Raw genomic sequence first — 14,977 nt, 5'->3', positions numbered from 1 at the left:
CATTTACATTTAGTGATATTAAAATGCATATTGTTTGCTTGCTTGCTGACAAAGTGATCCAGATTGCTCTATGGTATTGACCTATCCTCTTCATTATTTACCACTCCCCCAAATTTTGTGTCATCTGCAAACTTTATCAGTGACGATTTTATGCATTCTTCCAGATTATTAATAAAAACATTAAAGAGCATAGGGTCAAGAACTGATCCTGTGGGTCCTAGAAACACCTCCATTTGATGATGATTCAATCTTTTCAATTACATTTGTGACCTATCAGTAGCCAGCTCTTAATCCATTTAATGTGTGCCATGTTAATTTTATATCTGTATAATTTTTTCATCAAAATGTCATGTGATACCAAGTCAAGCGCCTTACAGAAGTCTAAATATATTACATCAACCAAACTTGTAATATCATCCAAAAAAAATCAAGTTACTTTGACACTATCTTTTTTCCCATATAACCGTGTTGATTTGCATTAATTCCAGTACCAATTCATTCTGTATTAATTGAGACCCATATTGGCTGATCCATTATTTTGCCCAGGATTGATGTCATCCCGTTTACCCTTTTTAAAAATTGGCACAACATTAGCTTTCTTCTAGTCTTCTGGAACTTTCCCAGTGTTCCAAGATTTATTGAAAATAAACTAACGGTCCAGTGAGCTCCTCAGCCAGCTCTTTTAAAACTCTTGGATGGAAGGTATTTGGACGTGCTGATTTAGAAATGTCTAACTTTAGTAGCTCCTGTTTAACATTCTTCTGAGATATTAGTGGAGTGGAAAGAGAGTTGATGTATGATATGACGGCATAATCTGTTTTTTCCCAAGTACCAAAATAGAAATATGTATTGAATACTTAAGCCTTTTCTGTATTATTATTGATATTTCAACTATTTCCATCTACTAATGAACTGGTTCTGTTATTAGGATTCTTTTTGTTCCTGTTGTACTTAAAAAAGTTGTCCTTTACTCTATTGGCCATAGATTTCACCTTGTTCCCTTTGCTTCCCTTATCAGTTTTCTACAGTTCCTATTTTATGATTTATATTCATCTTCTAAAAGGACATCCAGTCTTGATTTAGAGTCACTGAGAGATAGAGAATCTACCACTTAGTACTTGTGCCAATGGTTAATCAACCTTACTGTTGAAAATTTGTGCCAAATTTCTAATTTAAATTAGTCTGGCTTGAGCTTCCAGCTGTTGGTTCTTGTTATATCTTTCTCTGATAGATTGAAGTCATTTAGTACCTAGTATTTCTGCCCATACTGTAATCAAGTTACCTCTCACTCTTCTTCCCGCCCCCCCCCCCAAACTAAACAGATTGAGCTCTTTGTCTTTCATTTTATCCAGCCCTCAAATAATTTTTATGGCTCTCAAATGTTTCAACATCTTCAAAATATTTCAAATTATTTTAAAGAGAACAACCAAGTGGAATATATTTTAGAAAAGAAAACCAATATATCATTTAATACTATACCTTGGCACTTTTTGCAAGAGTATTGTAGTATTGTGTTGCAAAAGTATTGCAATTTACATTCTTCCTATTTAAAATTTCTACTATAGTCACAATTGGATATAGCAAGCTTCTTCATTCCCTCTCTTACCTCTTGAGAATTGCTACTGTTCTCCTTTACAGTTGTTGCATTTCGTTTTAGAGAGATTGCCGGTGTTAAAATGTGTTCCATGCTACTTTAAAGGGGTGGGGCTTTGTCTGGCCAGCAGCAAGAAAGGGATCATGGCTTCTCCAATGGGTTCCCCTCTCCTTTGGGTTAAGAGGATGGAGGGAAGAGGTGGGATTAGCTAAACTGTGGGCTGACTGGAAGGGAAGCTGTTCCTTTGGCCATCATCCCCTGCGTGTCTGGGGGAAGGAGAGAGTACTGTGCTAAACAATTTTTGCTTTGGAATCCATTTAGATGAAAGAAAAAAGAAAAGGAGTACTTGTGGCACCTTAGAGACTAACCAGTTTATTTGAGCATGAGCTTTCGTGAGCTACAGCTCACTTCATCGGATGCATAGCATATCGTGGAAACTGCAGAAGACATTATATACACACAGAGTATGTGTGTGTATAATGTGTATATAATGTGTATATAATGTCTTCTGCAGTTTCCACGATATGCTATGCATCCGATGAAGTGAGCTGTAGCTCACGAAAGCTCATGCTCAAATAAACTGGTTAGTCTCTAAGGTGCCACAAGTACTCCTTTTCTTTTTTCTTTTTACGAATACAGACTAACACGGCCGTTACTCTGAAACCTGTCATTTAGATGAAAGGTACTTATATAAATGCAGACCCAATGCCAAGTGTTGGGCTGCAAATAAAGACAGGAAGTGGTGTGGGACCAAATTTTAGGACCTTTAACAAATAAACATATGGACTGAATCAGTCAAACTGTGTGAGAAGTCCTTGCTGAACTTGATCTAGAGCCATGTGCCCTGGTAACTGGCACTGTTGCAGGACTCCAGAAACTGTTTTAGTCTGCAGCCTGGCTTAAATTTTTATGTCTGTTTGTTATGTCCCTTTCTCCCATATTGTAAGTGGCAAGGTCTTAACCTGTGGATGCTAATAGATTTAAAGTTAAGTTATAGTCTGAAAAATGACTATAAAAATGGCACTATGGAATTCCATGTTGACTGTCCCTGAGTGGGTCTAGATCAAATTTCTTGGTGCAGAAGTAAAAAGATGCTGACAGTTGGAAAAAAACTCCACAAACTCATCCTGGGATGTGGAAGCCAAGCTGTGGTCTTTCCGTCTCACACATCAGCACTAGTTAAAAAAAAAAAGATTCTTCAGATGGAACTTACCATATCAAAGCATTCTGTTGATATGTGAGCCATACTGGAATCCAGGTCACACACTCTCAGACTCTGTTTACAACGCCCTTCAGCTGTACTGCTGAGGTGTCAGCTGCAGAGCTCACTAAAACACGGCATGCAAACTGCTCCACATGGATGCTACTGGTGCAAACTAAAAAGTACCTGATTTGTGTTAACATCCTGTTTTGGAAGCACTACATTACTGTGAAGTAAACATCTTTTAGTTTGCACCGGGACCATCTACACAAGGCAGCTAGCACGTCAAAGCTTCGTGAGCTCTCCAGTTCACACTCTGTTTGTCACTGTGGTGCCGTGTAGACAAGCCCTTTGATGTTTTGGCCCTGTTTAGCTAACAGGAATAAAAAGTAATAATGGTTCACTTTTGTCAGAAATGTTAGCCAGTTGTGGTCTGAATATACACGGGTAACAAATCTGATGAGTGAGTTACCCTTCTGACTATTACCACACTTCAAGCCTGTCCATTCCCCTGATTACATGTACATTGGAGTGTGTGAGTCATAAAGCTGCACCTCTAGATAGAGCTTTATTGGGGGGTGGTAGAAAGTTATGGACTCTTACTGATACCTATACTTCAGCTGCACTGAGATGCTTTTATATCACAGTGTGACTGCTTTGATGCTAAGGAGGTGAGATCAGAACTGTCCAACCAAGGAAATTTGTTTCAATATATGGAACCCAGGCATGGGTGATGTCATCATTAATTGTTAAAAAACTAAAGTCTAACTCCTAGGTAGATACAGCACACAACGTAATGAGATTTTCTACTTTGTTAACCAACAAAAATACAAAAAACCCCAATCTTTAACTTTGCTTAATCACCCTGCAGATACATTTTATGCCCTGCCATTTTATTCATGGCTATTATGCATTCTCTGTTGATCTGTTATATTATTCTAGTTAATTATATTCAACAAATGAGTCTTGCATTGTTATGTAGAAGGTCAGAACCTGAAAGTCTACTGATTAAGTCATTCAGCATTTTCATTCTTCTAAAAAGATTATCGCATATGAAATCTTTGCCCCAGTTCCTTTTATAGTTAAAATGTTATGAATCAGATGTAATTTTTTGGTTTAAAAAACAAAATGTTCGATTTTTCTCTCATGTTGCATAAGAATCAAGAGATGTTTTTTGCAAGTGAGCAAGTTCTGAAAAATCAGCCGTACCTAGTATCGGTGAGTTTAAAAGAACTGGCTACCTAAATCCTACCGATGAAAGAAATAATTACTTGCCAGATGATGTCTCTGATTTCAGGATGTTCATATATGGTCTTTTGGAAAATGATTATTCTGTGGTTTTCTAGTCTTAAAAACCCAATCTTTATTAATATATTTCTCTTTATACTAACCTTATTTTAAAACTGCAGTATGTGTGAATTGTAATCCGACTACAAAAGCAAAACAAAATTTAAAATGGAATAAATATCCTACATTTAATCTCACTGCCACTTTTTAAGTAGCAGAAGCATGACAGTGGCCAGCACTGGTTAATTTCATACCTAATACAAGATCTTGTGTGTCTCCCTAAGAGACCTCATAATACGTTGCAGTACTTGGAGTATAAATTATTTCCACTGGAAATACAGTAAAACCTCAGAGTTACCAACACCTCAGGAATGGAGGTTGTTCATAACTCTGAACAAAACGGTATGGTGGTTCTTTCACAGGTTTACAACTGAACATTGGCTTAATACAGCTTTGAAACTTTACTATGCTGAAGAAGAAAATGCTGTTTTTAACCATCTTAATTTAAATGAAACAAGCACAGAAACAGTTTACTTACCTTGTCAAATCTATTTTTTTAAACTTTCCCTTTATTTTTTTTAGTAGTGTACATTTAACACTGTACAGTATGGTATTTGCTTTTTTTTTTTTTTTGTCTCTGCTGCCTGATTTTGTACTCCCGGTTCCAAATGAGGTGTGTGGTTGACTGGTCAGTTCATAACTCTGGTGTCCATAACTCTGAGGTTCTACTGTAGCAAATCATGGCTCTGGTGTCTGGCAGTAGTGGGTGATGGCTTCCCATAGCACATCTCTGCTGTTCTGATCATTGAACTGATTAGTTCTCTGTTAAAATTATGAACAGTTAGAAAATCATTGATTGTTTCACTTCTAAGTTACTACTGAATAATATTCTGTGGCCTTAAATACTGTGTGTGTGTGTGTGTGGCAGTGAGGGAGGAGAAAAGAATTCAATGTTTGGTATAAACAGAAAACAGAGGACTTTTTCATTGATCTGGGTGTATTCTTGGTCTTAGCAATTGGGAAAAATAATTTTCATCTTTCATAAATATATTAATGCACATCTGTACCTTGGTTTATTTATTGTGCACAGGGCACAATGTTCATGTAATGCATTGTTTTTTGTATAGCTAGTGTTTGGACTTTTTAGCTAGTGTCAAATAAACTAATTATTGTTAAGGAGAAAATGTTCTTTAAGTCCATCAATCTGGTGCAGTAAGATCTTCCTACATGCATATAGTAAATAGCAATAATAAATTACATTAGCTATACTAAAATTTTTATATACTTCATCATGTTCTAGTTAATCTTTTTAAAGTTTGACGAGAGATACATTTGATTTTTATATTGGTTGTTCAAATATCTATATCTAAATATAGATATAAATCTATAGATCGATATAAACAGAGGCAGTTATTTTAAATTGTAGAGTACATGCTCACTAAGAAAATGGGATAAATAAAGTTTTTTCTCCTACAAGATTTAGGCTAGGACACTAATGATATGTTAAACTAATTGAACCAAATTAATTCCTTGTCTAAGTATTGAAGTCACTGGATTAATGTAAATTAGTGAATTACATCTGTACTGAGTTTAATCTGGTCTGTATTTAAATCCTGACTCATGCTCAACCTTTAAATATATAAAGTTGTATAAGGTTGTTAATATTTGTCATAGATTAATGTGAGAAAGTCAAGTAGTCTTATCCTAATTTTCTGTTTAAAGATTGTTGTTAAATTGAGGGGAACTGTACCTGCAATAACGTTCTCTCTGTCCTAATGAATTTATTTTCTTAGGTGAATGATTTTTCCTCCTATAAATTTTTGTTGGGGGGAAATTATGGGTCATAAACTCTTAATTGTTAGTCCCAAATTGAATCTGCTGTTTCTTACACTCAGTCTTGGCACAGTATTTAAAATTTGCATAATTTCAATATGACTCTAAAACAATGGCATGTTGATTTTTGATCTACTGATCTTTGGTGTTCTGGTCTGCTTTATTTTATCTCACATACACACACTCTCTCTCTCTCTTAGTCTCTTTCTGCACAAAATATTAATTTTGTTTTCCCTCCACCCCATTGATTAGCATTCGTACTTCATTACTCCTGATGTAACTGGATTGCCAACAATCCCAGAAAGTGTAAGTATGTTTGTTTGTTTTTAAATATCTAACCAGCAGTGTTAACCTTGTTCGATGGGTGTGGCTGAATTAAATTCGTAATTATGGTCTATAGCTGGGCCTACAAAGTTAGAGCCATATACTGCTTTCCACAGCAGATCTCATACTGGTGTCAATCAGAGGTTTTTACAAAGAATGAGGGGAGAATACAGCCTTTGTCTAATTACAGAATCTTCAGTTAGTGAAAGAACTACTGCATTGAGCATCATCCAGTGATAAAAAATTATACAAGGTATTTTTATGACTACCATTTCTGTACATTGTTTGATCATTTGCACATTCAGTTACTCAATTTGTATGTGCATTTATGGTAATTATGTATAGAAATCATGCCTGCCACTTATGCACCTGAGTTATTTGAATATCTGGCCCCCCAAAATTGCATATTTAAGTGCCAGAATTAACATCCCATTGAGATGAATGGAAGCAATTTATTTTTCTGAGTGCTGTTGTTTCAAGCTACCTAAGACACACGGGTTCACATTTGGAAGGTCATCTTGACAGCTCTAATGGTTAAAAGATTTTTCTTTGTTTAAATGAAGGTTTGCATTCTACAGAATTCAAATATGTGATGGAGGCCAGATAAATACATTAAGCAGGCTGCAAATGTAGTGTCTGTGATCTTCAAGTGTGTGCTTGACTGCATGTTTAATAACTAGCCATTGAAAGCGTAGCTTATTTAAATAGCCCACCTTCTTTAAATCTTGCATTTAAATGTGGGATCAAGGGCATTCATGCTATAGCTGGCCATTTGCTACAGTTTTGAAATTATGATATCCTCCCCTCCTGCCCAGAAAATTAAGTCTGCATGGTGGCATGAAGAAATTATGTGATGCACATAGCAGAATATTGATTCACTGAAGTATTTCAGATCTGTGCCTGTGGTTGATAGATGCTGTGGTTGTTGTGAAAGTGATGCTGTATACTTTTATACAGTTCACAGGAAGGAAAGGAAATGGAAATGGAAGTAGAGGTGCCTTTCTCTACCATCTCTTTCCCACTGATTCCATTTGTAACTGTGTGTCCCATCCTTTCAGTCTAAGAAGAAGTAATAAGATGCTGTGATTTTACATGGGGAGTAAATAGATGGGGGCAAACAGTAGTAAATTAATAATAAACTGTAGACCACTAATTCTTTGCTGTGAAGCTTAAAATATTGCAATGAACACTTACTTTTAAAATATAAATAAATCTGACATTTTTAGCAAAAATAAATAAATCTACATAGCAATGTAGAGTGCTTTACAGAAGTGAAGAGCTAGATGTACCTTTTGACTTTTCTGCAGCTTTAGCAACACAGAACCGCGATATAAATAAGATGCTATGCAGCTAGTCCTTGGGAATTTAGAATCAATCCAGTTATCATGGCACACATCTCTCAGATGGGATATTAACATGCTGTTCAAAGAGCCACGGTTCCTTTCTCCACACAACAATTTGGGTCCTAGCGGCCCCTGCCTTCATCTCGTTCATCAGCTCTGAGCCCTGATGCCCCAGGGCCAGGGATTACTTTGTAGGCTTTCTCCTGGGATTTATGCAGTATGCCCCAATTTATGTGAAATTGGGCCCTACACAGTTGCATCCTCATGCTTTGAAAATGTCAAGGCCTCACCTTACAATTTTTACTCACTCTCCTTTCTCTACCCCATGCCCCAAAGTACAATCACAAGGGAGAAGGTGACCATTCTTACCCAAGCAAAATGTAAACAAATATTTATTTATTTAAGGTTTATTTGCAGTATTAGCCCAGTTCCGGTGAACAGGAATTTCCCCTCTCTTTCCAGCCCGGTGCAGTCTGGAAGTAATCTTGTTCCCGCTACCCCTTAGAGGGGGTGAGTGTGTTTGGCATCTTTGTCATATGAAGGGAGTTAATGGCAGAGGGACTTAGCATCTTCTCTAAACCCCCCAGGATACTGAGGGCACAGGACCTGTGGGCCAACCAGTAGAGCTGAGAGTAACATTAATCATCATGCCCCTGCTCTTTTTGGCATTGTGAGAGCCTGGCAGGGTAGCACACTCTGATGTCATAGCTAGACCAAGGGACAAATTCTACAGGTGTGGAATTGCAGGAAACCTGGAGTAGGGGGGAAGGTTTGACCATACAATTGGTTGGGGGTGATGGAATGTGAGATGGACTTCAGGAAGAAACTCTACCTGCACTCTGAGCCCCCTGGCTGGCCAGTGATAGCTGCTGTCCTGTTCAGTTTAGGACCTATGAAATTTAAGACTCATCATCCCTGACCATGCAATCTGAGACACCTCTTCTCCCCCCGTAATTAGTGAACCATGAGGTCAGATGCTGGGCCACACCATCCGTAGAGGCTGGAGAAACCTAACTGACAGCTGTGAGTCCCATTTGGGTTCCTTGTCCCCACCAACCATGGCGTACCCTAAACCGTGGGATTCAGCCCATTATGGAGTAAATGGTTACCCTGTATAGGTACTGCCAATGGCCAGCTGTCAGGATGAAATTAAGGCAGCTGTCTAGTCAGATCCATTCTACCATTTCACATTAATAAAAATACTAGTAGCTGAAGGCCCGTGCTGTTACACAGGTGTAATACATAAAGTCATGCATATAAAAGCTGAAAATGACTGAGAACATCGACAGTGACAGACCACAAATCCCAGGTAGTGGTGGTGTGTGTGATTGTGTTGATTTTCATTTGGTGGGGGTGGGGTTGTGCTGGAGATTTGTGTTGTTTCGTGCAGCTGGCAGATCAGAAGTGTGTACTACAGTGAGGGGTTATATATATTTGTAGTTATTGTATGTGCTGGTTCTGTTGTTGTGTGGGTGATTCTACAGAACAATGGCAGCTGGGTCAAATAATCCACCATCTGTGTAGTCTCCTTCAGACAACCAATGATATTGTTGTGTGCATATTAGCTGTAGAGTAAGGCTAATGATTGGTTGAGTTACCACTGATATCACAATGGTCTAGGACAGAGGTTCTCAAACTTTTGTACTGGTGACCCCTTTCACATAGCAAGCCTCCATGTGCAACCCCCCCTTATAAATTAAAAACACTTCTTAATCTATTTAACACTATTATAAATGTTGGAGGCAAAGCAGGGTTTGGGGTGGAGGCTGATAGCTCCCGACCCCCCACGTAATAACCTCACTACCGCCTGAGGTGTCCCGACACCCAGTTTGAGAACCCCTGGTTTAGGAATCTTGGCATAGTATACATACATGCCTTACCAGCTGGATGCCACATGGGAATAATTTGTCAAGTCAAAATGGCTGAGAACTTAAAAATTTGACAATAACAGACCAAGAATCCCAGTGATGAATGAACCTGGTGATATTCTGAACAAGAAGTGCCCTTAGCAACACTTGTAGCTGTTTCCAGTGCTTCACACTGACTCAACAGACATTTTAGGCTTCAGAGTGACATATAGAGTGACATATCTGGAATCTTCTTATATGGATTAAACTTCTTGGTTTATGCATTAATGAGGAGGAATTTACTAACGAGACAAAGTGAGTGAGGTTATCTCTTTTACTGGGCCAACTTCTGTTGGTGAGAGAGACAAGCTTTTGAGCTTACAGAAATTGGTCCAATAAACGATATTACCTCCCCCACCTTTTCTCTGTAATATCCTGGGACCAAGATGGCTACAACAACACTGCATACAACGAGGAATTTACTAGTTGAATTTATTAGGGTTGGTATTAAGTCTTTGTGAATGCTTTTGTATATATTTTACAAAGTAATGCATTTTTAAAAATTTTAATGTATAGTCACCTAGGGCCCATGATGCATTCATACTAAAAACCCAAAATATAAATAAAAATGAATAGCTGTTTTAAACAGAACTAGCACATATTATTCCAAAGTTTCCATGTTTCCAAATTTGTTGAAAATACAAAGTTCCCCTCCACCCAGAAGGATAATTAAACATACAAAATGAAGAGATGATCTTAAAGTTAATTTTACTTTGTGCTTAAAATGGCAAGGAATTGTATGAATGCAGATATTTAATGAACAGACACGTTTCTCTGGCAGGATTGATTTTCATTTGTATTGTAAGAAATTTTATAAATAATGTAAAAATGTTCCAATCAATTACCGTTGTTAATATATGTTAACATTTTTATTTATTTATTTAAACAGAGAAATCTTACTGAATATTTTGTTGCTGTGGATGTGAACAACATGATGCAACTTTATGCCAGTATGTTGCATGAGAGACGAATCATTATTACCTCTAGCAAACTAAGCACTGTAAGTACTTCACACATCTCCTTTTAAGTAGAATATATTGAGCACTTCATAAAAAGACCTACAGACCTCTGCAGATTTAGATATGTTCCATGTGTACTTGTAAGACAATATCTACATACTTTTTTGATATATGGTTTTAATCTGGCTCTTGAAGTACCAAAGTCTGATTTATATAAGACCTACTCAGATACATTAAGTCAGGTTAATTATTTTTTCTTATCAGGAGATGAGAGTTCTTTAACTCTCCAGAGTTCATTTCTGTGCCTGCTCCCTATAAAGAATTCTTAAGGGCTATTATAAGATCTTTATTATTCACTTGTGGCTTATTCCATTGGAGCTACTTGAAGGAAATCAAGGGGCCATGATAATAGCTGCTATCCTAACCAGGTAATAGGTAGATTCATCTTTGTTGCAGAGTAGTGGTTTGGGGTATATACTGTAATAGCTCTGATTTGGAACAGCTCTTGTGGCTGATAATAATTTACAACTCAAAATAGCATTTTTATTACAGGTTTTAGGGTACTGCCCACATTGAACTGTTTTTCCTTATGTCAATGGGAAAACGAAAGAATGTCTATGTTTGGTTACAAAAACATATCTAAATATTCAGATATTCTTTTGTTTTAAACTTTGAGATTTTCTTATAGTTTGATGCATGCTTGAGAGGTTAACTCAGGTTGCAAGTGACTATCATTTTACAAACCAATTTGTGTCATAATATATATTTGTCATTTAGTAGCTTTAATCTTTTGTTAAAACTCAATCACAGAAAATCCTTTTATTTCTTTTAAGCAGTGCTATATAAAGCCTTTTGTCTGACACATTTTCCATAGTAGTAATTCAACATTACTAACTTTACTGAAGAGTAAATGAACAGTTTTGTTTGGGAGCAGGATTTAGATGCAGTTTTAAAAACACAATTCGGAGCAACTTTTCAGAGAGATACAGATGTACTATTATGTTTCTAAAAACAAATTTCTATGTTATGTAATATTTTTTGAGAACTCAGAGAATATATGGTGTATAAAGAGTAATTTAAATTCCATTGAGTCAAAAATGTTGTGTGCGAAAAACCCTGTGTTGCCAAAGGATGCTAGTAAGTAGCAGCAGTTCCTACAATTAAAAAAGAAAAAGAAAATATCACAAGTCCCCAAATATACAACTTGTATGGCTGCTGCATTGTGCAGAGTCCCACATGACTTTAGTGGGTCTTAATGCAAGCACATCAGTTCGCATGCCACAAGGTGCAGGAGCAGAGCCAAGCTAAATAACCCATAAATAGTTTGATATTGAATGAGTGATGTGCAGCTTTTAGAAAGCAGTTGATGATGTAAGTACTGTAAGCTTGCAAAAAAAGATCCTTCTATTCAAATCCCAGTGCCTTTGACTTTTAAAAGCTAGATCTTTTCCGTTAAATTCAGACTAGGCTAGAATCACCCATTTCACTCATACAGTCCAATAGTTATTTCAGTTTATCTAAAATGCATCCATCAAGAGTAGTGCATGTACAAAACTTATCAATAAAAGATAAGCAATAAACAGTTTGAACTGATATCCAAATGCAGAAGTCCTCCCTGTCTCCCCTACCCCAAACCAACATTTCACATTATCAGCTTCCCATCACTTCACCCATCCTTCCTCCCTGAAAAAGCCTAGGAGAACAGATGAGCATCACACCATGAACAACAAATTTGGACTTTGTCAAACCCGTGAGGGAAGAGAATTCTAAAATGGTGGCTCCTTCACAGAAAACATCTTGATCCTCACCCTCTAGGCTGGCCAAACTCTGACCTATATTCTGAAGTCCAGAGGGGTTGGGCAATAGGTAGCATTAAGCCATCTTTGCAACTCACCAATCCAGCTGCATGCTTGGTCCCTGATAAGAGATATAAGAGCCATAAGGGTCCAATAAATAGCCCCAGTGCTGCTGTAGGAGAAGAGATGTGTAGGATGTGTGGTGTTCCTTATGCCCCTATAAGAATCCTGTATTAGTCAGTTAAGCCAGGTTTAAGTCTGCTTTGTCCTGGAAAGCTTAATGGGATGTATAATCGGACCTGTTTTTGCCTCTAGCTCCCTCCCATTTAAGACCAGGGCTGTTAGCCTTAGTATCTCAGTTGATCTCAACGGCATAGTAAGACACTGTGGCCAAGGAACCTCTTAGTGCCAACTGGCAAGGGGCACGTAGGAGCTACAGGAATCTCCTGAGTCTGATATGAACATTCTAGTTCACCAAAGAATGTCCTGTGAGGTCTCAAATAAAAGCCAGTGTCACGTGCATCATCAGTATGATGGTAAAACGCATGTGCAAATGTTGTGCAAGAAATATATGTGTATATATACAGAAAATATGTTCTTAATGTCTGTGTCTAGGAACTGGTCAGCAGCAGAGGTGAGAAACAGATTCTCTGTCAGACAACAGATGTATTTCCATCTATCTTTTTACATGTAAATTGAGTATGGTCTTGCTCACAATGGGTCTCCTATCACCAGTCTGAACTGAATGCAAATGAAGGATTGTGAGCACTTCAGAAAGAAACTAACTGAGGTAGAGGGGGAGAGAACCTTATCTTGAGGTGCTGTTCAAAGGTTTGCTGTATTATATTTGGGGGGCAAAGAAAACTCCCCTATCGTCCTTCACTTAGAAACTAAACGTGCAATGAGTTTGCTTCATGACAAAGGGGTCTCAACCAGAATTGGTTGAAAACACTGTAGAGAACTTTGGGTGAAATAAACTTCTTTAGACAGTAGGTTAACCTGTTACTTTGAATTTAGTCTCTAGAAAATGAATCATGATTTTGTTTTATATGTAATCATTTGTTTCTAATATTCTTACTCTCTATCACTTGAATCTCCGTTTTCTTATAATAAACTTATTCTTGTTTTCACTATAAATGTATCTAAGTGCTATGGTACTAAGTGATGATTCTGAGTTGAAACTTGCATGCTGGTGTACTATTCCTTGGGGAACTGCAGGCCTGATAATTTTGTGAGTGTTTAGTGGATGAACCCTCAGGGGTTGGTGTATGCCCGTTGCTACCTGTACAGGGAGAACAAGGCCTGTGGGGGTCTGGAAGGGCTGGGCAGCTGTATTCTGAATTATCTGAAGTTTCTGATCAGTTTTAAGATGCAGCCCCATAAAAATTGCCTTGCAATAATCCACTAGTGAAGTGACATAGATACTGTGGTGGAATCTTCACCAGAAAGAAAATGTTGCAATCTCTCGACCAACTACAGGTGAAAAGATATTCTTGTCCAGATAGTAATTGAGACCATCCCAAAACAGCTTAAGATACAATAAAATCCACAAGTTGTCAACCCGAATAACAGATCGCAGACAAATTCCCATGAATGACGGAGCTGATATCACTTCCTCAGTTTCTTCTGGTTATTTTTCCCAACCTACCAACAATATCAGAGTCTTAACTGGATTAAATGTTAGTCAGCTAGCCCATTTCCAAGGCACAGTACTGGCAAAGACAATGTTCCTTCTAAATTTTCTTTGTATTGAGTGGGCTATAAACTCCATTGAGTGTTACATTTTTGTCCTTGGGCAAGCTTACAATTTGTTATTAAGGACAAAAAAAAAAAAAAGAGAGAGAAATCCCTCACAGAACTGTGAGAGTATACAAAATGGATTGCAATTGCTTTTTAGAAAGATTACATTCTAGTGTATAAGTGAATATTTCAGGACTGTTTAAAGTATGGATTATGTAAATGTGTAGTTAAGGACTTGAAAAAATCTGTACTATGATAGGGTATCATGTGTATGTGTGTCCAGGGAGTTTTAAAGACATGTATTATTGTGCAGTAGTGTGCCAATAGTTGGACTGTTGGAATGCTTGAGACCTTCTTTCACATCTAGTAGCAATGACACCCATGATTAAGTTATGAGCTGTTGCTAATAATAATTTTGTTCAGGATTCTTAAATTTAATCATTAAACTCAGGATCATGGGTGAAACTAAAAATACCACATTTGGCATTTGTTGGTACGCTGGATAACTGTACTCACAAACAAAACCGATTTTTGCCATCTTCAAGCAGTAATTAATAATAATACAAGAAAGGAAAACAGTCTCATAACTGATATTTGAAAATTGGCTACTGTAATTGTTACCTAAGATATTTTAGGAACGTCTGTGTCATGTTCAGGAGCTCAGCCCTCGAGAGAGCCATCTTACCATCTCCTCCTAGGAGCCCCTATCTCCCCCAACCCAACTCCTTATCCCTCCCTGTTGCGCTGAGAAGAGGGTGCTGAGATGCCCTGTCCTGCCAAGGGAGGGGGGAGTAAGCCCATCTGCTACCTACATCCTATTTCTGCAAGTGCTGCTCATTGGGGGTAACTTTTTTTTCTTGCTGTCCCTCGCTGTCCTGGGATTTTCCCCTCTGCCACTCTCAGGCAGCACATCTCCCTCTTTCTTAACCGTGGCTCCTACCCTGTCTTTGATTTTGCCTATCTGCCTCTCTCTTTTCTCTGCTTGCACCTGTT

The 14,977-nt window shown here is 37.7% G+C and overlaps 1 protein-coding gene across 1 annotated transcript in view; it reads left to right on the top strand.

The window, feature by feature from the left end:
* DENND1B (DENN domain containing 1B) overlaps nt 1–14,977 on the top strand; it is a 240,237-nt gene that overhangs the window by 122,931 nt on the left and 102,329 nt on the right. The window contains exons 8-9 of the mRNA XM_074961176.1: nt 6,168–6,221; nt 10,379–10,489. Of these exons, the coding sequence (XP_074817277.1) occupies nt 6,168–6,221; nt 10,379–10,489 (165 nt within the window). The remainder of the gene's footprint in view (nt 1–6,167; nt 6,222–10,378; nt 10,490–14,977) is intronic.

This window comes from Natator depressus, chromosome 8 (genome assembly GCF_965152275.1).
Source record: "Natator depressus isolate rNatDep1 chromosome 8, rNatDep2.hap1, whole genome shotgun sequence".
Lineage (NCBI taxonomy): Eukaryota > Metazoa > Chordata > Testudines > Cheloniidae > Natator > Natator depressus.
This window is presented reverse-complemented; position numbering and strand designations above follow the sequence as displayed.